Source organism: Rhinolophus sinicus, linkage group LG13, assembly GCF_036562045.2.
Source record: "Rhinolophus sinicus isolate RSC01 linkage group LG13, ASM3656204v1, whole genome shotgun sequence".
Classification (NCBI taxonomy): domain Eukaryota; kingdom Metazoa; phylum Chordata; class Mammalia; order Chiroptera; family Rhinolophidae; genus Rhinolophus; species Rhinolophus sinicus.
Genome location: NC_133762.1, coordinates 27,699,801 through 27,726,495, shown reverse-complemented (window position 1 = coordinate 27,726,495; position 26,695 = coordinate 27,699,801). Strand labels below are relative to the sequence as shown.

The 26,695-nt window shown below is 45.3% G+C and overlaps 1 protein-coding gene across 1 annotated transcript in view; it reads left to right on the top strand.

The window, feature by feature from the left end:
* EYA2 (EYA transcriptional coactivator and phosphatase 2) overlaps positions 1 to 26,695 on the top strand; it is a 217,741-nt gene that overhangs the window by 58,201 nt on the left and 132,845 nt on the right. Inside the window, exons 2-3 of the mRNA XM_074317592.1 lie at positions 11,279 to 11,397; positions 25,569 to 25,614. Of these exons, the coding sequence (XP_074173693.1) occupies positions 11,289 to 11,397; positions 25,569 to 25,614 (155 nt within the window). The 5' untranslated portion in view covers positions 11,279 to 11,288. The remainder of the gene's footprint in view (positions 1 to 11,278; positions 11,398 to 25,568; positions 25,615 to 26,695) is intronic.

Here is a 26,695-nt window from a genome sequence, read left to right as displayed (position 1 = left end):
ATTATTAGAGTGAAATAAATGCTAGGACAGGATGTACAGATCCGGGACATTTATAAAAATACATTCATAAAGCACATTTATAAAATACTGTGTGTCTTTCAGGATGTAGGTGGATGTTTCTGTGTGTTTATGACTAGAAAAAAGGTCTTCAGAACTATTTATCCTGTTAGTCATTGTGGGTACAGCCGGTGGGAGATACAGCCAAAGGCAACTGCAGTTTTATCTAAAATTAAAAAAAAATTATTTACAAACGTTTTGAGGCATTACCTGGGTGGTTAAAATTTTATGCTAAGAAAGAAAAGGTAATGTAGTTATTTTCTCAGTTCTAGAAGAATCTATGCGGCTCTATAGCCAGGCTATCTGGGGTCACCCACTGATGAATTCTGCCTGATGGTGAACAGCAAATCCCACTCTCAAGTGTCAGCTTCATGAGAGCAGGAAACTTGTCTGTCCGATTCGACACTGTATCCCCAGTGCCTGGAACAGTCCATGATCTTTAAAAAAAATTGACATATATTAGTGAGCAAGAACAGTCTTTCTTTTTTAGTATGCGATATGCGTAGTCAGCGATTCTAAATGATTGGCAGCCTGACTCAGTGAATGAAGTAGTGAATGAATTTGGCATCGACTGTGTCCCTACTTTATCTGCCTCCTTCTTCGCTTTTGGAGAAGAGGCTGAAAGCACCTTGTTCGTCACCTGTGTATCCCAGCCCTGATCCCATAATTTCTATTAAGTGACACCTTCCCCATTGCAAGGGAGATGGGGTTGGGGAATGGAGATGTGGACGGAAGGAGGGGCTTGTGACCGCACCAGTGTAGCGTGTGGGGTCCTTGCCAATGGATGGTGAAGTCGTCCATGTGACAGCAGTCACTGAATTTCACTGGCTGCGCCTACAGTTTATTCCTGCTCTTACTTTCACACTGAACTCCAAGGTTGTGATGTGCATGTATCAGAATGGGGGTCACAGTCTTCTAAGACTGTGCTACTCAAGCATAATCTGTGGCCCTGCACTGCCTTCCAAGGTTCAGTTCCAGTGGGACAGAGCAGCTCTTCTCCAGCAGTTCATCCTGGGCCTCTCATTGGCCCCCATTGACTCCTGACCACCACCCCTGAGCCAATCACTGTAGACCGAGCGATGAGAGATGTTAATTGCCAGGCTCAGGGCCTGTTACTGGTAGGGTCTCACTCAAGCCACATGGACTGAGAGGCAGTTCCCCCAAAGAAAGAAAGGCTGCAGTTGCCACAAGACCTAACAGGCCAAAATGCCAGGAACCCACTGCCCCCGCCATGCTCCTTCTCAGGCCATGATTTCTCCTCTATGCTGTGGCTGTAGACATTTCTGCTTTCTTAGCTCAAAGCAAGGCCATCATTTTGCTATATATACATGTATCAAATCATCTCATTGTACATCTTAAACTTATACAATGTGTCAATTATATCTCAATAAAGCTGGAAAAAAAATAAACTTACAGGGAGGGAGGACTGGACAGCCAGGCAGAGCTTAATAGTGTAATAACCATAATTAACACACACATGGTGTCATTTGCACAGGAGCTTTTGGACCATTTCTCCTTTCTGGGATGGCCTGGGGGCAGTAGCATCCAACATCCATGTACTTCTGCCGATGACCTACAGACAGTGCTAACGCTGGGAAGAATAGCAAACCAGGGGGTCTCAAACTCGTGCCTGGAGGGGCCAGGCAGGAATGTAAACGAGTGCCCCATGTGGGTGGTGACAATGGCAGTGACCCGCACTTAGTGGGCACTCGGTAAATATTGCATTTATTACTCGGTAAATGAATGCATTTATTCATACAGCACATTCATTCATTATACCACAAATATTTATTAAACAGCTCTCAAGGGCCAGGCCCTGCAGATTTGGGGAATGTAATGGTGGATAAAACACAAAATCCCTGCCATCGGGGAGCTTACAGTCTGGTCGAGAAGACAAGTGGATATTAAATAACATACAAACACCCATAAAAAATGTTATAGTGACTGGTGTACAAAAGGGTGAGTTATGGCCCTGTGGAAGCTGCTGAAGGGGAAGGAGCCCTACTCAGGAAGGGCCTGGGAAATCATGCTAGAGCTGAGACCTCTGAAGGGTGAGCAGGAGGGAATGGTGTCCCAAGCAGAGAGAACAGCATGTGCAAGGACCTCACGACAAGAGGGAGCGTGCAGGAAGAGAAAGGCCAGTGTGCTAGAATGAGACGTTGAGTGAAGAGAAGCCAGATCAAGGCTGTGTTCAGAAGTCTTTGCTTCTTTCTAAGAATAACAGAAAGCAATTGGAGGAGGTTATGAGTAAGGATGAAGTGAGAGGGGCAGGTTCGTTTACGTTGTCAGAAGTCCCTCAGGCCGCTGTGCAGAGAACAAACCAGAGGGAGGACAGCATGGCCCCAGGGAGACCTGGACGCAGGCTGAAGTGGTTGTCTAGGACAGAGAAGGTGGTGGCTTGGCCCCGAGCGATGGCCATGAAAATGGAGAACAATTGGTTCCATGGATGTTTAGGAGGTAAACTTGATGACACCTAGTGATGGATTGGATATGAGAGCTGAAGAAGAGGGAGGAGGGGGACGGTCCTGGGCTTGTGGTGTGAGCAAACCGCACCCCTGAGACAGGGGAGACCGGGCAGAGCTCGTTTGCACTTAGCAGATGTATTTAGAACTGAAATCAAATGAGGGTGGTGGAGGCGGCCAGAAACGTCCAGGTTTGGGCCACAGCTGCTGTCTATCCAGAAGCCTGTGATTGCTGTCAGCAGGTTTGGGTTTCTAAGCCCTGGAAAGATGCTGGGAGTTGGCCTTCTCTAGAGTCCGGTTGGCCGACTGGCCATCTGTCCCCTCCATCCAGCAGGCAGGGCCACTGTTCTCAGCCAAGGTAGCCAGTGAGCTCAGGGGGGTGTGGAAAGGTGAGCCTCCCACCCGCCTGGGACCCTCCATCTGCTTTTGATCCTTTCCAGCCTTTGAAGTTGCCCCCACCCCCCACCTTCCAGCTGTCATCTCTCTGGCTCCTCTGCAGCCTCACGCTCCCCCAATGCTCCTCAGTCCCCCGGGACAGGGGTGGTGACAAGGGTAACAAATGGTGCAAGCCGCTGGCAGCCGCCGACCAAGGAGAAGGCCAGAGGGCGGGGCTTCCGAATGCCTCTTTCTTCCCTCTCCTCTTGGCCTGGTTCTGAAGCAGTGGGGGTATCAGGGGTTTTGCAACAGGGCAACACAGAGGGGGAAATTGTGTCGTAAATGAATCCCATGCCTCTGCTTCCTTCAGGAAAGAGAAGCTAAGTCTTTCTCCTCCCTCCAGACTCTATCAGACTGTCTGATTTCTCTCTTCCCTCCCCTGCAAAGAGGATAAGCTGGTCTCCTATTTCAGGTAATTGTGACGAGGGGAGAAAAGGGAGAACAGGAAGGAAGACTCTCCCCAAATTGCAAGAGAATTCAACTCTGCCCGTGGTCGTCAGGCCACAATAGGAACCAGTGGTTGCCCCGACGACGATCCTCATGACAATTCCCAGTGTCTACCTGGAATGTATGTTTTAAGCTTTTGTCTGTGTGAATGCAAATAATGTCAGTATTTGTTGACAATTAAAAACCCTTTGTTGAGCACCCACTCACTCACACCTTCTCGGACTTAATCCACAGGATAACCTGCCAGGAAGGGCACTATTATTTCCCCATCCTTATGGATGAGGCTCGGAGAAGTTATATAACTTGCCCAAGGTCGTACAGCTGGTAAGACACGTAGCTGTGATTTGAGCCCCTGTAGCAGATGACAGAGCCAGTGCTCTGACTGAGTGGGAGCTGGATAGACCCTGGGTTCAGATTCTGACCCAGTTTGACTTGCAAGCTGTGGTTAAGACCTCAGACCCTGGAGCCAGACCACCTGGCTGGGAATCCTGGCTCCAGCACTAACTACCAGGTCACTCTGTGAACCTCAGTCTCCTCATCTCTACCCACTTCATAGGATTAAATAAACTGATATATGCAAAGAGCTCTTGGCCCTAGAATAAATGCTCTTTAAGTGTTAGCTATTTTTATTTCTATTATCTGTAAAGCAAGCACTATAATCTGGTCCAGGTTAAGACCTTCAAAGACCTCAAAATACCAAAGAGATCAGCCTCCCTCCTCTACTGCCCCATGTAATTCAGCAATACAACAATATGACCCATAAAACACAAACACAAAACTCACCCTGTGCTGAAATTTTAAAAGCTTCTTTTTAGATCTTCATGGCTGAATAGGATATGTTCACTAAATAGGAATGATTCACATTTTCTTGGTGCCTATGCTTTGCTCAGACCTAAATCTGTGTTTAGTCGCCCAGTTGGGAAATAGAGGGAGGATAATTATATCTCCCAGGGTGGTTGAGAGAATTAAAGGAGATAATGTAAAAGTGATCAGGAAAATTGCCTGGCATGTAATAGGTGCTTAGGAAATGAGAGCTATAATTAGACTTTTTTTGGAAGCGTTTTTCTCACTCTGTTCATATTGCTATACTTTTGGTTTGCATCTGCAAGATAGCAGTTGCCCATAAGCGATAGCTGGCAGCCAGAAAGAACAAATTGTCTGGTTCTTAAATTAAGGGCCTGCTTAATTCGTGAGGACTAATATTTCTATTGCTTCGTCTTTGTTAGCAATATTTATTTGCCATGCAAATTAATTGGGGAAGGACAAACTAATTGTTATATCTTCGCAGGTTGATTCTTTCATCCTTGCTGTATGTTCCTCTAAATCTCCATAATGGTTTTTATTTTCAAGTCTATTTGAAATTATTTCTGCTTTCTTTTATTTAATATTTGCATTATGTGGATTTTTCCCAATATTTAGCTTTGAGTCTTTGTATGTCTTTATATTTTAAAAGGATCTCTTGTAATAATCAAGTGTTTAGTTTTTTTTAATCTAGTCTTATAATCTTTGTCTTTTAATGGGAGTATTTATTCTGTTTACATTTAATGTAATTATTGATCAATTTGAATTTAAATCTGTCATTTTATCTTTTTCTGTTTGTTCCATCTCTTCTAAGTTTCTTTTTTCTTCTTTACTTTCTTGCTTTCTTTTGGATTAATCAAGTATTTTTATTATTCCATATTCTCCTCTATTAGCTTGTTAGTAGCCATTTATTATTATTATTCTCTAAGTAGTTACCTTAAGATTACACTATGCATCCTTGGTAAATCTTAAAGTTTACTATAAGTTGGTACTTTTACCACTTCCAGGAACATAAAATGGTCTTAGAACATGTTTACTTCGTTTATCCCCTTACCATGCACGTATTTACCCTTTTATGTTGCTCTCCATTCCTTGCTGAGTTTTCAATCTTCTAGAACATTCTTTTGTAATTTAGGTCTACTGGTGGCAAATAATCCTAATTTTGGTTTGTTTCATTCTTGTCATCATTTTTAAAGGATTTTTTTTTTTTTTTTTTTTTTTGCTGGCCTAAAATTCTACATTGGCAGATGAAATTCCATTGTTTTCTGATATTCATCATTTCTGTTGAGATGTCTTATTAGTCCTTCTTTAAAGATATCTTGTGTTTCATTTCCCCTCTGGGCTGCTTTTAAGGTGAATATGTTCTTACACATGTGCAGTTTGACTATTATATATATATATATATATGTATATATACATATATATATACATATATATATATACACATATATATATACATACACACACACACACACACACACACACACACACACACCCAGGAGTGTTTTTCTCTGTATTTATCCTGCTTGTGATTCACAGAACTTTTTTATTCCTTTGGCTTGATATCTTTCATCAGTCTTGGAAATTTATCTGTCAGTTTCCCATTAAATATTGTTTCTGACTTGTTCTCTCTCTCCTCTCCTTGTGTGGCCCCTATACCATGTATGTTAGACCTTTTCTCCATGTCCCATGTGGTTTATGCTTTTTTAAAAACCTTGTTTCCAACCTTCCTTTTGAGATTTGTCTACTGACTTATCTTCCAGTTCATTAATTTTTTCTTCTGCTATGTCCAATCTGTGGTTCAACTACTCTATTGAGTTCTGAATTTCAGTTATTGTATTTTCAGTTTTAGAATTTCCATGAGATTTTTTTTTTTAAAGATTCAAGTTCTCTAGTAGCATTCTATACCTTAAATCTATTTTCTTGATCATATTATCAGAGTTGTTGGGGAGTCCATGTTTGATAATCCCAATATCTGAGTCTTATATGGGTCTGGTTTTTTTGTCTTGGTTTTTGATCATTTGGTCTTGTCTCCTTGCATGCATGGTAATTCTCTTTTTTTAATTAAATGCTAAGCATTGTGTATAAAAAATTATGGGGACTCTGGAATATGACATCTCCCCCCAAAAGAAAAGTTACTTTTCTTCTGGCAGGTGGCAATAATAGAGGCAAGTCACTTTTATCCAATAAGGGATTAACATGACAAGGCAGGACCTATTTGGTTTGCCCTTATTTCAAGGGAGTCACCCTTCAGGGATCTCAGTTAAAAGCCTGGTGTGTTTACCAAGGCCTCTCATCCTGAAGGGCCATGAACTCCAGTATTTTCCTCCCTAGTACTGGGAGATTACCAAAAGCTCTCTTTCATTTCCTGCCTTCTTAGCTACCCCTTTCTGCTTGACTTCTCTGCCTCTCACTCCACCCAGCTTAGGTATCAGCAAATGCCTCAAAGGTAATGACTGTCAACAATATTAGGCTCACTTCTCTGTGACTCTCATATCTCTAGGATCTTTGCTTGGGCTCTAGCTGCTTTAGTAGCCCTGAACTCCAATTTCTGTCTCCCCAGCCCAATGAGACTGGAAAACTCTAATCTGTTACTTTTTCCCTCTGTGCTTATAAATTGGCAAACGTCTTGCAAGGAAAAGTGGTAGAGGTCAGAGTTAACTCTGTCCATTTCTCATCTCTCTGGGATCTTGAGCCCTCAAGCCCTGCCTTGGTTGTCCCCCGATGCCTCAAAACAATGTCTTGTAGCTTTTATTTTTTATTGGGGTAGTGAGATTGAACCAAAAATACAAACTATCTCATCATAGCTGGGAGGTAAATTCAGTTAGAGAGTTTAATACACATTAGAGGAAATGGCTTATTTTAATTTTCTCCTATATTGGAGAAAAGTACAACTTTAAGCCATATTAAATGGAAGACTTCAGATGAATTGAAGACTTAAATATGAAAGGTAAAATTCCAAATCAATAGCTTAAAATGTAGATAAACCTTAATATTCCAGGGTTAAGGGAAAAAATTTACATTTAGAAAAAGAAGAATTATTGGACAAATATGTAAGAATTTTTTATGGCACACGACACCATAAATTAAAAAAAACAACAGACAAATGAAAGATTAAGAAAAGAAATTTACAGCCTCTAAAGCCAGCAGTGAGCCAATACCTAAACGCTACAAGGCAGTCCAGCAAATCAACAAGAAAAGAAAATCCAATAGAAAAATGGGCAAGGATAATAAATATGAATAGACAGTTCCCAGAAACTTATATGCCCCATAATTATGTGAATATATGCTCAAACGCACTAGTAATCATAGAAGTACTAATGAAAACAAATATGAGATACCATTTTCCACCCATTGGTTGGACAAAAATTAGAAAGCTGGACAATGCCAAGTGTTAGCAAGAATTTATGAAACGAGAATGCTTATGCACTTCTGGTGGGAATCTGTATTAGCACTGGAATCATAAAGAACAGTCTGCTACTACTTGGTCAAGTCCAGTTCACATGCCGCAGAAATTCTCCTCAAATATATATATTCATTTTAAGAATATATGTGTGTATCTATATACACATATGTAGATACACATAAATGTATGTTTTATTTAAATTAAGATGTTGATTGCAGCACTGTTTCTGGTGGCAGAGACGCAGGCTTCTTAGGTGCGCATCCCTAAAGCGATGCATAACTACGGTGGAGTGGGCGCACAGCACGGAATTGTAGCCACAAGCTGGATAACCACCCAGCAATATGTGTCCATTTTAAAAATAGTGCAACAAAAAAAAAAAAGTGCAACGTGAACAAAAGTAATAAACACAATGCGATCTCACATATGACACTATTCATATTAATGAAAACACATCACACATAAAACAACGTGGCATCATTTATAAGGAGACAGATTTAATTCATTAGAGGCACTGTCTTCTTAGAATGGGGTGGATAATGAGAAATTTTTTTAAATCTTGTTGAAAGAAGCTGATCACTCAGTTACAGATTTCCTCTCTCCCTCCTTCTCTCCCTCCCTCGCTCCCCAGTCCCTCTCTTCCTCCATTCTGTCCTTCCTCCCATCCTCCACCAGGTGTTAATCAGATGACAGAATGGACAGGCTTCTGTGTCAGGTGCTATGAGGGAAGTAGAGGTGATTTCCATGTTGCTCGGCCTCCCAGGACCTTAGGCAAGATGTGAAAACACCGAAAGCGGTCGCAGCAATCCTCTGTCCCAGAGTTAAAACTCACAAACACATTCCTGATCTGCTGTAATGTCAACAAATGCTGTTTGGATGTGCTAAGAGCTCTTGAGAATGACAGCAACACTCAGGAAAATAAATAAGCTGTGTGACTCAGTGTCACATTGCTGTTTCTTTCCTCATCAGGCTTTTTCTTATGCTATGTATGCCATGGCTCTCAAATGCAAAGGCCTGTAGGGTCAGGAGGGAATATAAATGGAAAAAGAGGACCAAATGTGATACTAGGGAGGGGTGGGGACTGAGGCAAACTGGAGCCCATATGCCTTGACTGACTTGATTTGCCACCACCAGCTCCTGCAAATTGTTGTCATGCAGAAATGTGACAATAATCTGCCATTTTCAAGAGAAGCTGAAAAATCTAGATTTTTTTTATGTGAAATTGCTTCATTTTAAAATATTGGCCATGACTTCAAGTATTTTAAAACCCTGAAGAGGGGGGAAGATAATTCATTTTGTTTTTTACTGGATTTGGTCATTTAGCTAACAATTGGCTGCTAACAGATACCCATATTCATGGCATCTGTATATATAGAGACCAGTGCTATTTTTTGCATCATTCTTTATTTTTTAACCTTGAATTATTTGCACATACCCAAAAGGATGAAGGGAATGAGTTTGGATAAAATGCAAACTCCTGGCACCCACCACCGGACAACAGGTTCAAGGCATATTTGCTGAGTTTCATACATTATGTATGCGTTGATGTGTTAAAAGAAGGAGATGCCAAAACCTCTCTCCTGGAGTACCTGTGGCATTTGGGGGACAAGAAAACAGGCACACAGCAGGCATGTATACCTGGGAACATTTAGGAACCAAACGTGTATTAGCTCCTGTAAAGATACACACAGTAGAAGCTGATTTGTGTGGAATTCTCTAATCAGATTTAAAAGTATATATGAAGTACTTCCTATGAGTAAATCTTGGGACAAGTGATTTCTTTCTTTTTTAAAAATTATTAAGTATTTCAGGTACACAAGAATGTATAGTAACCATACCACAGTGATATGCCCACCATCCTGCTTGCAAACTAAAACTGGGATTAGCAAACGTTTTCTGCCAGATAGTAAGTGTTTTCAGCTTTGTGGGTGTCTAACACCCTAATTCAGAGGTTGCAGTGTAAAAGTAGCCATGGACAATAGAGTAAACCATCAGCAGGACTGTGTACCAAGGAAACATTACTTATGGACACTGAAATTTGAATTTTACGTAATTTTCACATGTCATGGAATGTTAACCTTATTTTGATTCTTTCCCCAGCCATTTAAAAATGTGAAAGCCATTCTGAGCTCACGGGGCACACAAAAACAGGCTGGATTTGGATGGGCCATAGTTTCTGTCAACCCCTGAACTGTAATGTTACACAGTTGAAGCCCCTGGGTACCATTGCCCAAACTGCATCCCCTTACTATTCCCAGAGTTAGCCATTCTCCTGAAATCAGTGTGTGTCATTCCTACACATACTGTTATCTTTTTATTGCATGTGTCTATATTCCTAAACAGTATGTAATATTGATTTGTGTATTTTGCACTTCGCAGAAATGGTATCATACTTTGGGTACGCTTCTGCATCTTTGCTCCGTACTTCGTTTGGCAATCTGTCCATCATGCTGTGTACAACTCCAGCTCCGTCTTTTTCACGGCTGTATTGTATTCCATTGTGTGAGCATACTGCCTCGGTTTATTCGTTCCTGTGGTGATGAATGGGCATTTAGGTTGCTGCCTTCTAAGTCCTTTCTTTACACGTATCATCTCTTTTCACCTTCACTGTGACGTTGTCAGGGAGGTACTTTGATAATCCTCATTGTCCAGATGGAAACACTTTTGACTTAGAGCCGTCTGGTAACTTGTTCACGGTAGTGCGTAGTGACAGTGGAGTTTGAATCCACAACCTTCTCCTGGTGTAATCTGCGTTTGTAACCGTGTCGCCATCAATCGGTGCGTTGTGTTCTATTAACACAATGGTAACAGATCCTGGCCTTGGATGCTGATGTGTAGTCAATACACTTAGCCCTCTCTGAGGGCACCTTGAATCAGTGTCAAACATGGCTGGGTGTCGTTCAGTCCTCTGCAAACTGCCACGTGTGATGTTGTGCGCAATAACCAGAAACTTCATTTCCTAACCACAGCGGGTAGGAATTTCGGAGGAATAAGTACTGACATAGTACAAGAGTTGGAAAAGTTTTCAGTAAAAAATGAGAATGACCCAGGAGACTTGTCCCTACTTTTCCCTCCCCCTTCCATAACATTTTATCAAAATCCTAATTCAGCAGCTAGTGTTTTCTTTCTTGGGAGGGACCACAGTGATGGGCTGTGAGTTTTGCTGCCCACAGGGGCTTAAATATCAATGACGCCTTTTGAGCCTTTCTCCATCTGTGTAAGTAATGCCATGTAACACCACGTCCGTTTTTCACTCGTAACTACGGTCCAGCTTCTCCCTGTTCCTCTGGCTTGTGGGAATCTAAATTCAAACACTCCCTCTCTACCTGTGAGCCCCTTCCTCTCCTGAGAAGTCTCCCTGGCTCCCTCCAGCTCATTCAGATGACATTTAAAAGAGACCAAAATATAATTTTTCTAATGGCAAAATACAGGAGGAAGGAGGGGAAAGTTTTAATCAAGTGGGCGTATTCTCCAGAGGGGAGTGAGTACTTCATTTTAATTCCTCATTTCCCTTTGATGAAAAGTTTAGTGAATTTTTATTATGTAGAATTTATAAGACGACTGGGTTTAGGTAATCAACTTTAATATTTATACTCTTAGGGAAAGAAATAGGAATCATTAGTAAGCATGCATAATTAATGAATAAATTACATTTCCCTTTGTCTTCTTTCAGGTACAAGGAAATGCTAGAACTAGTGATCTCACCCAGCTTTACGGTAAACAGTGCTTGTCCTGGTAAACTGAAGCTTAACCGTGCTGGCACTGATGTCTGGACTCTGAGTGACATAGAAGGTAGGCCTCCTGGCGTGCGTTTTGCAGGACCAGTGGTGGTCCCGCGGAACGTAGCAAGGGACTGACAGCCTTAGGCACGCTGCATCCTTTGGAAAGTACTGTCGTTATAACAATGTCTCCTCCTGCCGTTTAGATTGTTGCCTCTGGACCAAAACTTTGGCATACACGGCTGACAATTTTGTCTAGTCATTCGAGGTGAAAGTATGTTTGTTTGTGTTCTGAACTTCCTGCCTTGGTCTCTAGTTCCAGAAATGCTGACACTGCCACAGATGGTAGTCGGTTTCAGGTGTGTTCCAGGCCCGGCCCTGGGTGTGTCCTTGAGGGTCTGGGGCTTGAGCTGGGAGGTCCGTCCCTCAGCGCTCTCCTGCCATCGCAGCGTCCAGGCAGGCGCCTTGTTTACAGGGGTTTGACGTTGGGACAAGAACTTGTCTGCCTTTTCCTTTCAGGTTGGGTTGAAGTCAAGGAAGCAGAGGAGAGTTAAGCTGTTTGAAAAATTATTGGCAAATGATGCAGCCAGACTAGTTTTCACTAGAACAATTCCTGCTATTGTTTGCTTGTTTGGGATCTGTCAGCCTTCCTGTTAGAGCTGGAGTTAACAAAAGGCATTAAGCTATTATGTTTAACCATTGGGCTTAACCCTTTATTAGACCAGCTTTGGGATTTGCTTCTGGTGTTCTGGGACGGCCAGCTCTCTCCACGGCCTGTGTTTGATGCGAGCTCATGGGGCACACATGCTATGTAACTGTCATGGAAAACCAAAGAGACATGTATCTAGTCGAATATAACATCACGAGGAATTTGCTTTTAAGCAACTCCAGGCTTCCGGGAACAATTGTTGATGTCACCAGGACAGTGACATTTCCTTTACATGCTGGTAACGAAGCTGAAACAACCCTGCTCTAAGTGCCACCAAGAGGGGTGGGGCCCCCATGCCCAACTGCATGGTAGAGACACACCCTCACTCTTCCTGGCACTTTGGAGTGTCCGTGTAAACCATCCTGGGCTCTTTGAGAATCTGAAAAAATGTACTGAGCCCTGCTCAAAGCTAGTCATTCTTTTCTTTCTGACAGAGACACAAGTCTCCTTAAGACTGTCTTCATTTCAGAGCCAGAAGAGATAGGAAAAGGCATAGACTGCTGAGAAAGGAAGATCCAAGTCCGAGTCCCAGCTCCCCTGCCAACCAGCCAAATGATCTTGGGCAAATTGCTGAGCTTTCCTGAGCCTCAGTTTTCTCACCTGTCAAATGGGGGCATAATCATGACACCTCCCCCCCCACCTACTTTACAGGGTGCTTATTGCAAGGATTAAATGCGAAGGTGTTATGTAAAGTGCCTGGCACACCTCTGGGGCGTGGTACAATAGTTAAACTTATTATTCTGTTGTCATTCTCCTCTGAATCAACCACAGTGAATTCAAAACCATGGTTGCATACTGGCAGCTGACAGTGAAGTCTGACCCTCCGGTATGCCTTTGTTTGTTTTACACCATGTTTTAAGTAAAAGTGAACTTGTAAAAATCGGGACAAGGTAAAAATCTGGATTTCTGGTTTCTCTTGAAATGCTGAATGCCTTAGAAACACTGGGCCCACATTCCCTCCTGGCTGCCACTAGTGGGAGCTGGGGGGCAGCTGTCCATTCCATGAGTCCCTGTCTTTTGTCTTTCATTTTTGTGAGCACATACTTTGTGCCAGGCACTGTCCAAAACAGTATACATCTAGATTAATTCTCCTCTTCTGTCACCATTAGAGCAAACACTTGACATTTGCTATGTGTCAGGCATTAGTGTATTAACTCATTCAATCCCCACAACTCTAAGAAGGGATACTGTTATTAACCTCATTTTACAGATGAGGAAACTGAGACACTGAGAGTTTAAGTAGCTTCATCGAGATGGCACAGTTAAGTGACAGCTAAAATTTGAACCCGAGTAGACTGACTCCAAAGTCTGTTCTCCTAATTGGTACACGGTACTGTTTCTCATGTAATTGTTACACCCCCATTAGGCTATGAGCTCATTTTACAGAAGAGGAAGTTGAGGCACGGGGGGAGTTGAGCAACCAGCTTAAAGTCGCACAGCTAGTGGCAGGGCCAGGAATCAAACCGAGGCACTCTGGCTCCAGAGTCCCCACTTCTGAACTCAATGATCACTTTCTGCCAAGCTCTCGAGAGTGTCCAAACCCCAGATGTCCATCCCTCATGGTGTGGCACCCACAAACACACCATCTCTCTCCTTATTGTGACCTGGAGCTGTCCGTGCCCAAGCTGGCTGCCAAGGCAAAGGCTTTGGAGTGGAAGCAATGGGGCAGAGAGAGGTTGCTCCCAAATTCCAAGCAGGCAGGGCCCCGGGGGTTAGGTTACACACACACACTTTTCTTTCTCTTGACATGGGTGTGAGCTCTGGGACTCTGGAGGGGACATTCCACCCTCGCAGTGGCCTCCAGTGCCAGACCGGCCACTCTTGCTGCCTGGCCTCCTCGTCTCCCTCCTCCTCTGCCCTTCATTCTGTTACAGGGTTGTGACTGAGTGACTGCAAGGGCCCAGCTCGGAGGAGGACCCCAGGGAGGCATGAGCCACAGGCCTACGCTCAGGGGACTCTGCAGGGAATAGGGACCCAAGAAGCCTCCCAGTAGCTCCCACTGTGCTCCGGCTCCACCTCTTACCAGGGGTGTGTCCCTGGGCTGGTGACCTAACCTCTGTGGTGTTCATTTGCTTCATCGGTTAAATAGGAATAATTATTCCACTGACCTCAACGAGTTGATGTGAGAATGAAATGAGTTAAACATGGAGAGGATTTAGTGTTTAAAAAAGTGTAGAATGGGCGGCCGGTTAGCTCAGTTGGTTAGAGCGCAATGGTCTTAACAACAAGGTTGCCGGTTCGATCCCCACATGGGCCACTGTGAGCTGCGTCCTCCACAAGTAGATTGAAAACAGCTACTTGACTTGGAGCTGAAGGGTCCTGGAAAAACACACTTTAAAAAAAAAAAAAAAGTTAAAAAAAAACACGTATAGAACACGATCTAAATTCCTTACCCCTGATCACCAGGTTGTACGTGACTGTCCCTGCCAGCCTCTCAAACTCATCTCATCCCGCCCCCTGTGCTCAATGGGCCCAGCCCCTGGCCGGTTTCCTTTCTCTAACTCACAAGCATGATTTGCCCTCAGAGCCGGTGTGCTAGCTCTGCCCTCTGCCTGGACCAGTCTTCCCTGACCTGCAGGGCCACCCTCTCGTCCTTCAGTTCTCATGATCCTTTTGAAAGTACTGTTCATTCATTCACGCATTCATTCATTCAATAGATGTTTACTCAGCCACCCACCCAGCATTGTTTTAAGTTACTACCGTAGGAAGACAACAGAAAACCCCTGTTCTCCTGGAGCCCGCCCTACGATGCCAGCAGAGCAAGAGGCTGACAATAACAATAAATAAGCAAAATATAGTGCATGTGGGATGGCGATACTATGAAGAAAAATAAATCAGAGAAGGACAAGAAAAGCACGGATGTGGGTTTCAGTTTTTGTTAGGGGGGCTAGGAAAGAAGTCAGTGGGAAGGTAACACTTGAGTAAAGACCTGAAGGCGATGAGGGAGGGCACTTCATGGTGACATGGAAGAAGAGCGTTGTGAGCCGAGCAAGCAGCAAGTGCAAAGGCCCTGAGGCAGCAGTGTTCCCAGAGCACTTGAGGAGCAAGAAGGAGGCTGGTACGGCTGTAGCACAGTGAACAAGGGGCTGACGGGAGAGATGAGGTCAGACCATGAGTGATAACCAGGGTCAGACCGTGCAGGACTCTGAGCCTCTGGAAGGACTTTGGCTTCTGCCCTGAGTGAGATGGGAGCCACAGGAGGGTTTGGAGCAGATGAGGCATGATCTGATTGACATACTGACAGAATCATCAGTCTGCATGTGAGAACGGACAGAGAGGGGGGACAGCGTGGGAGCCCAGAGACCAGAGAGGAAGGCATTACTGTAACCCAGTGAGAGGTGATGGCGTGGTGACCATGGAATGGTGAGAACGGGTCAGATTCTGGGCCAATTTTGAGGGGACAACCCACAGGGCACCCAGCCACGCTGTTCCATGTCCTATTTTATTTTCTTCAGATTCCTACTTTCTATCAGAAGTTTTGTGTTTGTTTATTTGTTCCTTGTACATCTCCCCTAGAATGCAAGTTCTCTGAGGGCAAACCTGGCCCAGTTTAGTTACCTCTGTATCCCCGCTGCTCAGAACAGGGTATGACACATAGTAGGTGCTTAAGAAGTACTTGTTGAATGAATGAAGACAGAAGACAAAGCACTCTGCAAGACTAAGGACTGAATGACTGAATGAATGAACACTACTCTCTGTAAGGTGCTTTCTCAACTCACTTGGCACCTGCCTGGAGTGCCCTTCCTTTCCTTTTCTTTCTTTTGAAGACCAATCAATTTCTAGTCAACCAGTAATATACAGAGGGTGCCAAAATATATATATATACACATTTTAAGAAAGGAAAAAACTATTAAAATTGCAATACTCAATATATACTGATAACAAAAGATGAATACAGGTCACGTTTGACTTCTGCAGTTACAAGAGGTCCTCAAAGTGGTTCCCATCAGCGTCCAGACACTTCTGATTATGGTGAACTACTGCTTGAGCAACGTTGTATCACTGCACATGGCTTTTTAATTTCTTCCTGAAGCACCACCATTGTAGCTGGTTTTCTACGCTATACCACGTCCTTTAAGGTCCCCCATAGGTAGAAGTCAAGGGGTGTTAAGTCAGGAGAACATGGGGGACACTCAGCTGCAGCTCTTCACACCTCTGCGTCCTATCCATTGTCCTAGCGAATTCTCATCAAGGTCAGCTCTCATGTATTGGTGGAAGTATGGTGGGGGCGCCATCTTGTTGGAAGTAAAATCAACCAGTCCCCAAAAGTGTAGGAATTGCAGGTAAAATGGATGTGTGTGGCATGTCTAGGTCCACTTGACCAGTAACGGTACCTTCAAAAGAGAATGGCCCTAATGACCGTCCACACCAGACCCAGTAAGTTGACTTCTTTTTCCACATGAACATGTGGATTTTCTGGAGCCCAATACACACAATTATGTTGGTTTATTGTTCCGTCCAATTTAAACTGTGCTTCATCAGACCAAACCACTTTCCCCACAAACTCCTCATTCTCTCGTACCATGGCTTGGGACCACTCACAATACTGCAGCCTTCGACTAGGGTCGTCTTCATTCACTGCATGTAGTAGTCTTGGGATGAAAACTTTCCCTTTTGCTCTTTCAAGAATGTGTCGGATGCTTGTTCCCCTGTCTCACGTGCACATTGTTAGGTAGACTTCTGTGGCGAGCGTGTGAACCGTTCCAACGCCAGAGCAGAAGAAGCAAGACTTGTTGCTGTGGGAGGCCCCCCGGATCTCCCCTTGGGCACGTCACACACAGCACCATGCGTCTCACACTGATCACAGAGGCGTGCAGTTGTTAGGTGTGTTGGAGGTTCTGGTGCACACTCACGCCTCCATTGTCGCTGTACTTCCACAGCATTGGCGAATTTCAAACACCACTTCAAACCGGTCCTGCGCTCCTCGAACGACAACCGTGCTTCCGCCATTTTCTTTGTCCTGCCTGTCGCATGGGGACGCTAGCATTCATTGGATCTTTTGAGCAAACGTCATACTACACATTGCTACTGTAATTCAATTCAGCTTCGAAAAGTAATACATAGGTAACGTCTCTTAAAATGTGTAGGCATGTTTGGGCACCCCCGGTATACATACATGATCCTTATAAAAACTTGACATGTAGGCCAGATTCCTCTTTACCTCATCACCCAGTCTTAACTCTAGTCTTTTCGTCCCTTCCCCAGCGGTAACCACTGTTATCGTATTTTCTATGCACGTTATTTAAGACCTTTCTCTATGCAACTGCATACGTACAAATGTGTATGTGTATAATTTCTATATATGTATTTATAAGTGTATATTTCCTATATCGTCTTGCTGGAGCAAATTTGGAAACACAAAGCTATCATACTACATAAAAGTATATTTTCTATACTTTGCTTTGTCCAATCAAGATGCATTACGTAATGATCAACCTCTTTTTAAAAAAAACTTCATGGCATACCAAAGGATGCCCGTGCCCCGGTACATGTAGCCATTCAGTCCCTTCCAGGTGAACACTGAGGCTATTTTTAAGTCTTTTGCTCTTACAAGTGGTGCTGCTGGGGGAGTAGGCATGCAAGCTGCTCTCTGAACAAATGCACTGTTTCTCTAGGGAAGACGCTGAGAGGTGGACTGCAGCCTCTTAGGGTCCCCTTCCCCTTCCTTTCAGCCTCCCAAACTCCCCCTTATCCAGCATCGCCTCTGCCTCCTTGTGAAACCTCCCGAGCCCCTCCCCAGGGAGAGGTGGTAGTTTCTCTTTCATTTCTTCATTTCTCCGATTGTGTAGTCAATGAATTGTTTGATGCACCTGCTGTGTAAGAGGCACTGGGATCCGGGGCCTGCTTTCAAGGACCTCTCATGCTCACCGTCACTCTGCTTCCAGGGGAACGTTTTACATCCCCTTGTGGTCATTGCATATCACGTCCTCCAGGGTGTGGGCTCAGCCAGGCCATGTGTGTATCCCAGCCCTGTCCTCAGCTCACTGTGTGAACCTGGACAAATTCCTACCTCTCTCTGACCCTCTCAGTCTCCTGTCTCGATAATGAAGATATATGCGCTGCATGCATTCGTTCAATCAATTGTCCCCAAACGCCAGCTGTGGGCCAGGGCCTGGTGTAGGTACTGGGAATGTAAGGGTGACCAAGATGGACAAGTCCTCCCTCCCAGAGCTTACGTTCTAGTGGAAGGGGCAGGTACTGAATTTTCAAGCCAGTACGGGATTTCAGATAGTGGTAATTTCTATGAAAACGAAAGCGGGAACGCAATAGAGAGCTTGAGCATGGTAATTGGAAAGGCTTTGTAGAGTGCTCAGGCTTAGAAAGCCTCTAGCAGAGGTCAGCTGTGTGTCTCTCCCTCTTTAATGTGCAAACGATCACCTAGGACCTCATTAGATTGCAGGCTCTGATCCAGCCTGAGAGTCTGCATTTCTCACAAGCTCCCCGGTAATGCGGAAGCTTCTGGTCCACCAGCCACTCCGAGTAACAAGGTGGTAGCTCCGTGGTTCTCCAATTCTCTTGTGCATCCGTTCACCTGGGAAGTTTTGCTAGCACACAGATTGCAGAGTCCCACCTCCAGCATTCTGATTCTGGAAAAGTTTGGCCTGAGGTCCCAAGAATTTGCATTTCTGAAAATTCCCAGGTATACTGATGCTGCTAGTCCAGCCACCACACTCTGAGAACCAGGCTGGTGTTCAGTGCTGGTTTTAAACCTCGCTACACATTGGACTCCCCTGGGAAGTTTAAAAAAAAATTTTTAATGCTAATGTCCAGATCCCACCCCCCTTAGATTCAAGGAGAATCTAATTGACCAAAAGTGTGACCCAGGCATTGGGATTTTTTGTAAAGCTCTCCAGATGAGTGTATTGTGCACCCAAGGTTGAGAATTGTTCATCTAGGTACGGAATTCCTCCAGGACAAGGACAAGTTTTTTATTCCTGCATATGTATTTAAATTTGTTTCTAATTAGCATAGAGCTCAGTGCCTGGGTTATGGTAGATTCTTAAAAGTTATTTATGGGTGGAGGACGAGTGGGTGGATGGATGAATTAATGGCCGGATGGGAGGAGGATGGATGGGAGAATGAATGGGAGGATGGATGGGTGGAGGATGGATGGATGGATGGATGGATGGATGGATGGGCAGGGGGGTGGGTAGGTGGATAGATAGGTGGGTAGGTGAATACAGAGTGGTCTTGAGGAATCACAAATAACTTCAGGTTGGTATTGGCTTTGAATCCTTAGTAAGGTTTTCTTTACTTCCTCCTGCCTCATTTTCCAGATCTGTAAAGTACAGGTAATAATGTATTCACTGGGTTGTTATGGGGAATAAAAGAGATAAGAACTGTGCAGTCCTGTAGCACAGTGCCTGACTTGTAGGAACCCACTAGAGAAATATTAGCTACCGTTCATTACTATTCATGGGAGAATTGGATTTGAATTGTATCCCATGTTTTGGAAGGAGGGGGGAAGTTACAGAACTAAGAAAACAAAGCTGGATAGAGAAATTTTTTCTTTTAAAATGCAGATACATTTTGCAAAAGCCGAGGCTATAATCTCATTAACTGTTTCCCCTGGAACCAGATGGGTTGTCATCTTCTCTCAGAATTCCTGCACCTCCGCTGCCCTGGGCCTGACAAGGTCTAATTTTGAATTTCAGTCTCACCAATTCCAGCCCGAGGCTGGCAGATTTTGATTCATTTCACCTAAGCCAGGTTGAGCTGCCCAGAGCTTTGCCCGAGTCCTCACCTGGGGAGCCACAGATCACCTTCACCTTTCCCACCTCTAAGCCTTTCTCAGCTGGCTTCTTTGGGGGACTTAGCCCCCAGAATGACCTCTACCTGCGTGGAACATAATTGGTATAGTGTTAAGGGAATTGCCAGTTCCTCTTTATGAAAAAGGGCACTGACTTATTAATTATCGAAAGCCCTCCCTCGATAAAGGACTTTCTCCTATGGCGATGTCTCACAAATGTCACACATTCTCAAGCCACTTTCTGCCATATAGTCATACCACCTATCCTGTCACTTGCTTACTCATTGTTCTTGAAAACAACTCCCTTTCAGTAAATTCATTTTAAAAGGGTGACTTTAAACCAGTTCCAGAAATGAAAAATTACAACTTAGATAGTCTTGTTATGATTTTCATATGCATTTAAATATTAAAATAGATTTGTGATGATTTAACGAGAAGAGTATGTATTTACGTAGCCGCTAAAATCCTCACACCCTGGGATATACTGGCCTCATTCCTTTCAGGTCTCAGGAACACCCCCACGATGGCCAAATGACTTGTTCATTGTCACATAGTCACTCAATGAAAGTCAAAATTGGAGTGCATACTTCTGGACTCCTAATACAGCTGTCGCTGTCCCTGATCTGGGAGCAGTTTACGCCACCCACAAGAGGCAGATGAACTGGTACAATTTATGGACATGCACCTTTCGTAGCTTAAGACCTGCCTCAAGACAGCTCACTAGAAGTTGTCTCATCTCACCGGCATCAGTTAGAAGCGGCCCCTGGGGTCCAATTAGACAACATAATAGCAGTTGCTGCTTTCAGAATCATTAGCTTCTTAATCCTTCCGGTGAGAGGTAAAAAAAGTGTGAACATTCAAATTGGGCTCCGGGATTTAAGTGGTTTAAGCAAGGGACCCAGGAGAATGGAAAGCTAATAATAACGCCTGTGTGTTGAGCAGTTACCATTTGGCAGGTACCTGCTTCTGTGATCCTTGCAGCAGCCCTGCGGGTATGAGATATGGCCCCATTTTGCGGATGTGGAAACCAAGGCTTAGCGAGAGGAAGTGACTGGCACAAGGTCACACGGTTCTCTTGCAGCAGAGTCAGGATTTGAATTTGGGGCTGACCCCTTCTGCCCACATGCTTTCTTTGGAAGGATTATTAAGTTAACAAATTATGAGATTTGGATTGTAGAGCTAGCCCCAGTAGGTGCATAATAAACATTTGTTGAATACATGAATGAATGAACAAAGTGGGTGGTTCCTTGGGCAAGTTACTTCACACAATCACATACACACACAGTCACACATAAGTGTGCACTCACACACAGACCCCAGCTTTAGTTTCCTCTTATTAAAATTGGGTGTTTGCTCATTTGTATTACCTTCTTGGCCCCAATATGCGTTTGAGTTTGTGACTTCGGGAATGGAGATTTATTTGTATGAATCCAGAATTGTGATACTATTTAGTAATTTGCATGTGGTTCTATAGGTATTAGCCCGTGGTCCAAACTCTCGCTATGCAAAGTGTGGTTCCTGGGCCTGCCGCATCAGTATCACCTGGGAGCTTCCTTGACCTACAGACTTGGGGGGGCTGCATTTTAAGGAGACCCCCAGGCCAATTCTGTGCACATTATGGTCCCAGGCGCACTGCCCTATACTGTCCACTTTCTTCCTTGCACCTTGCTGTAATTATAATTAAGTATTTATTTATGTAATTATTTGTTTGCTATCCATCTCCCCAGTAAATAGGAGGGTCTGTGAGGGCAGGGAGCCTGACTGCTTTTGCTCACCTAGTGTAACCCAGTTTCTAGTACATGCCTGGCACATGGTGGACAGTGACTGACTGACTGACTGACTGAATGAATGAATGAATGAATGAATGGATTCATCCCAGAGGCTCTGGCCATCCATTTAGCTAATCCCTCTTTCTTCACCCACAGGAAGCGGGGGAGGAAGAGGAGGCTTAGAGTTTTAAATGGAGAAGTAAATGGAGGACGTTCTCTGCCCCTCACCACTTGAGAACTACCTGCCCCACTTTCTGTGCCAGCCGCACCCCCCTGAGGCACGTGGTGAGGCTAGCAGTAAATAGATTTGTCTATGTTCAGTCCGGTCACTGGGGCTGCTTTCACCACTGGCAATGTGGATAAGTCACCATCAGTGACTCCTCCCTTGACTTCAACCTCGTCCATCATGGCGAGTTCAGTGACACTGACCAGGTGAAGAGCAGGTACCTGTGATCAGTGGGGAGTCCATCTCCATCTGCCAGGTACCCGATCCCACAAATGTGAAAGGAGCTGCTGCTGCTGAATATGACATTTTGCCACCCTGAAGGTGCCCGGGGCTCACCTGACGAGCAGAGTCACAGGGTCAGCTGCCTGTTGTACCGATGGCCCCATGTTTCTTCATGGGGTGACCATGAGCAGGGTGAACATGCCCCCTAGATTGCCAGCATGCTTGCCCCGCCCCCACACACCCACTGCCAGGGTCACGCTCTGGTATTGTGGAGGGAATCGCTACCACAGTCCACACCTTCTTTACCCCCACTGGCAGGCTGTGGCACGATGGCCATGCTGCCACCCAGAGCACCGTGCCTGTATCCAGCCGTGCTGCCGAGGCTATGGGCAAGATCATTCCTGAGCCGCATGGGAAACTTGCTGGCCTGGCTCTCGCGTCTCCCTCAATGTGTCTGTCTGGCTCTGACTGCCATCTGGAGAAAGCTCTCAAACACAGTGGCATCCAAAAGTGGTGAAACGGGCATCTGGGGCATCCTGAAAGACATCCTGGGCTCCGCTGAGACCAGCTGCGTACCTGGGACTCAAATGCCCTCCCTGCCAGCTTTCACATCGAGGCTGGTGTTGCCCATGCGCCCACTTCCTGGTATGTAGATGGTGGCTGCACCTGTAGGCGGGCCTCCCGGCCCCCATGACCTCGAGGACTCACAACCCTGGACCCGAGCAAGAGCAGCAGAGGAAGGGAGAGGCTATGCACTCCTGGGAGCCCCTGCCCCACCTCTCTGTCCTTGATACAGTCCCACCCCAGGTCCTCAAAGAAGGGAAGGAGCTTGAGAGCCCTACATTGTCACGTTGTCACGTATCATCAGGATTCCCAGTGAGGTCAACACCATCCTTAGCTGGGGAAAAAGGAAGAAAGGAGGGAAGAAGGAGATCATTCCATATATAATCCACTCATTTTCCAGATTTGCAATTCCCCCAAGTGTCCCAGCATGAAAAAGTTATATGTAATAAAATTTTTAAAACAATAACCACCAAAAGACAAAAGAAAAAAAGGATAAAAGCCTATGCTTTTCCAAAATCACATAGTCCGCAAAAGGAAAATCTCTTTGCACTTCCTGAATGCCTCTTTCTCACTTGCACAATCTCAGGTTTGCACAGCAGGAGAGGGAGACCTGCCCAGGTGGGAAAAGCAGGTCGCTCAACAATTCAGAGGAAGAGAGGAAGCCAGAGTGAGGCGAACATGCAAATCATGGCAGGGCGGTTGTGGGGGGAAGACTCTGGCTTCAAATTTATAAAAGGCCAAGTTAATCCCAGCCCATAGAAATGTTTCCATAGATTTAGATTTTTTATGAATATGTACATATTTATTAAAGAAAACATATTCAAAATGTTTAATTCAGGAACTTATGTACTAAATGCACTCAAATCACTGGCTTTTACCAATAATGAGACTATGGCTGCTTCAGAATGAGATGGTTCATTCTCTAGTCCTGGGGGAGGATGAAAAAGGGGATGCATGAGGGCCTGCCTGGAGCAGCAAACCCCCAGTGGGGAAATTAGCATTGAGCACCTCCTGTGCACCAGGGACGTCCTTTAGCATTAGACCAATGCTGTTCCAACTTTTTAAGATACGACACGTAGTAAGAAATGTTTTCGCACTGCCTTTCAGCGCGCGTGCGCGCACACACACCCAATACACATAACACATTCTCATGTCTATAACTGGAACAGAAGTTTCGCACAATTCCTTCTTACTGTGGGCAATACCTGCTGATATTGTCTATTCTATTTGACCTTTTAATTCTAGTTGTAGTTCTCTCAATGGACTTCAGGACTCCCACCCTCACCCCAGTGGTTTGGGACTTGAACAGAATTTGGCTAAGCCAGGGAGGTAAAGGAATGGATTTGGCACTCAAATAACCCTTGGGTTCAACTCCCAGGTCCCGTGTCCACAGAATGTGTGGCTTGAGCAAGGCACTTAGCCTTCCCTAGTTTCTCCATCTGTACAATGGGAGAAGGCCACTGCCTGCCTCATCCCGCTGTTGTAAGGACCAAATGAGAGGTGCATACAAACAGTGAACGCAGGGCCTGGCACAAACTCGTACTGAGCTTCTGAGTGGGGGCGAATTGTTTTCAGGATGATTGTCCTTGTGAGCTGCAGTGTCCTGGGTGAGAAGACAAACTCTGGGGTCAGACTACCCGGGTTCAGGTTACAGACCACCCCTTACAATCTGTGTGGCTTTGGGTGAGTTCCTTCACCTCTCTGTGCCTCCAGCTCTTCGTCAGCAGGGGGATGTGAATAGAACTCTCTTCGTAGGGTGAATATGAGGCTAGAATAATTAATCCAGGTCACGCATTTAGAAGACAGCGTGGCACATAACGAGCACTGGGTGAGTCATCGATGTTGTCATCATCTTCTCATTTAATCCTCGCCCATCCTTGTGAGATAAATATTTCCCCCCATTTCACAGGAAGGAACACTGAGGCCCAAAAACTCTAGGCAACCTGCCCAAAGTCTCACTGCTACTAGGTGGTAAAATGGAAATTGTAAGTTGGTCTTCTGAGCCCCCAGCTCAGGGGCTGAGAGAGGCTCAGAACTCTGGGGACCTCGGAACATTTCTCAGGAGGCACAAGGACACCCCAGCCCCTACCCTACGTACCAAGAAGTGTGAATGGCAGGTTGGTGCAATCAATAGTCATGTTATCTAGTATTTTCCAGGGCTTCACAGTGAGGATATTCATTGAGTTGTGCTGTAAAAGATGACATAGCCATGAACTGTCCATTTGTAAAATTAGCATCTCACAAACATCTCTCCCCGCTTAACTCTATCACTTTTTCATCACCTCCTGCATTATCGTTTCCCACTGATGGTTGGATGCTGTGTGCCCAGGGATACAGTTGAAGCTCAGGCCGCTTCCGTCTCGCTGCTCCACCCCCTCGCTGGAGCCTAGGGGATGATCCAAGATGTGCCTTCCCCTCACTGCTGGGGCCAGCTCACGGAACCCCATGGACTGAAACTGCGGAGGGAGGAAGGGGACATCAAAGTTATGTCATCAGAAGAAGGGAAATGGATGTTGCATAATCCAAACCAGCCAGTGCCTGCCATTCTGGGGTTCTCGGGGTTGCCTTCAAGGCAGGAAAGGGAGTGGTTTCTCCATCCAGGAGTGGAAATAGCACCCATTTGGGAATCAGGAAGCCAAGTTCAGGTCCCAGTTGTGTTGCTGCCTGGTCATGTGACCTGGCTCAAGCATGTTTTTTTCTTTCTCTTTGGCCCCAGTTTCTCCATCTGTACAATGGGTGGGGGGATGGATTCCACTCTGATGTTTTGAGATGCTGCAGATTGTTTCTCTTTTGCCCTTCAATTACTACCTGGAGGCAAAACTTACCCAGAAAGGGTTTTCAAGGCTGATGCTAAGATGTTGTGCCTCGGATAAGCTTTTGTGGTTGAGAAAGTCCCTGGCAGTGAATCTCTAAGTTTCTTCTGCTGAAGCCAGCGTCTGAACTCACAGCCTCAGTGGAACATCACTCTGACAGCTAAAGCCCTTCCCATTTGTCTTCCCTCCAGGCATCACCACATCGGCCCTTCCGCGTGTGTCCCAGCTCTTGGCAAGGTGAGTACCCTTGTCTGGTCTCCTCATGCCCTCTCTCTTCCTTCTTGGAGGGCAGCTATCTGGAGCCAGACTCCCTGGAGAGGAATCACAGGGCCAGCACTTACTAGCTGAGCTATTTTACCTTCCAAGGCCTCAGTCTCCACATTTGGAAAAGGGGGACAGTCATGACGCCTGCCCCATGAAATGAGCTAAAACATGTACAAACCACTTAAAAGGGGGCCTGGAACAGTGTTTTCGAGTGTTGGCTGTTGTTTTCATCTTCTCTTTGTTCTTTCGTTCAGTCTTTCCTTCCTCTCCTTTCCTGTGCATAGACTCTTTCTCAGTTCCTCCCTCCCTCCCTTTTTCCCTGTCTCTCCCTCTCTTTTTACCTTTTTCCTTTCCTCTCCCTCCTTCTCTCTCTTCCTTCTTTCTCTCCCTCCCTCCATCTTTCTCGTCCTTCTCTCTCTGCCTCTCTCCCTCCCCTTCCCTCTTCCCACCCCATCCTTCTCTCTTTCTCTCCCTCTCTTCTTCTCCCTCCCTCTCCTTCCCTTCTTTCACCCTTTCTTCCCGCTCCAACATCCACCCAACACTCCTTGGTACCAAATCCCCTCCCAAGCCCTGGAGATTCAGAGGTCCCTGCCCTCAGAGAGCGTCCAATCTAGTGGGGGAGACAGACCAGTAAATCAGAGATCTCAACACAGCTGGCAGGTGTGCACAGAAGCAGTGGGTGCTCAGTGACAGACACGGCTTACCCAGGGCCCTCAGGAGCCTGACCTTGGAGAGGCACAGGTCTGCACCCCACAGCCTGAGAAGCGCTGGGTTTGGCCTGGCCCAGTGGTCACCACCTCCATATCTGGACTTGTCCTCCCTTAAAAACACTGGAAAAGCTGTGTCTGAGAAACACTTTCTCAGCCTTCCTTTCCCTCCAGAAGATGTTTTGGGGGTTGTGACTAGCAACTGAGGTCTGTTAAATCTTCCCAACTTGTTTAATGGCCTCAGGGTTCGAGAGAGCTCCCCCATTCTTTCTCTGGGTTTTCATTTTAGCCCCCATTTAATCTGAGTAGGGTAGATTGGTTTTGATGGGAAGCAGGAGTTGATCACC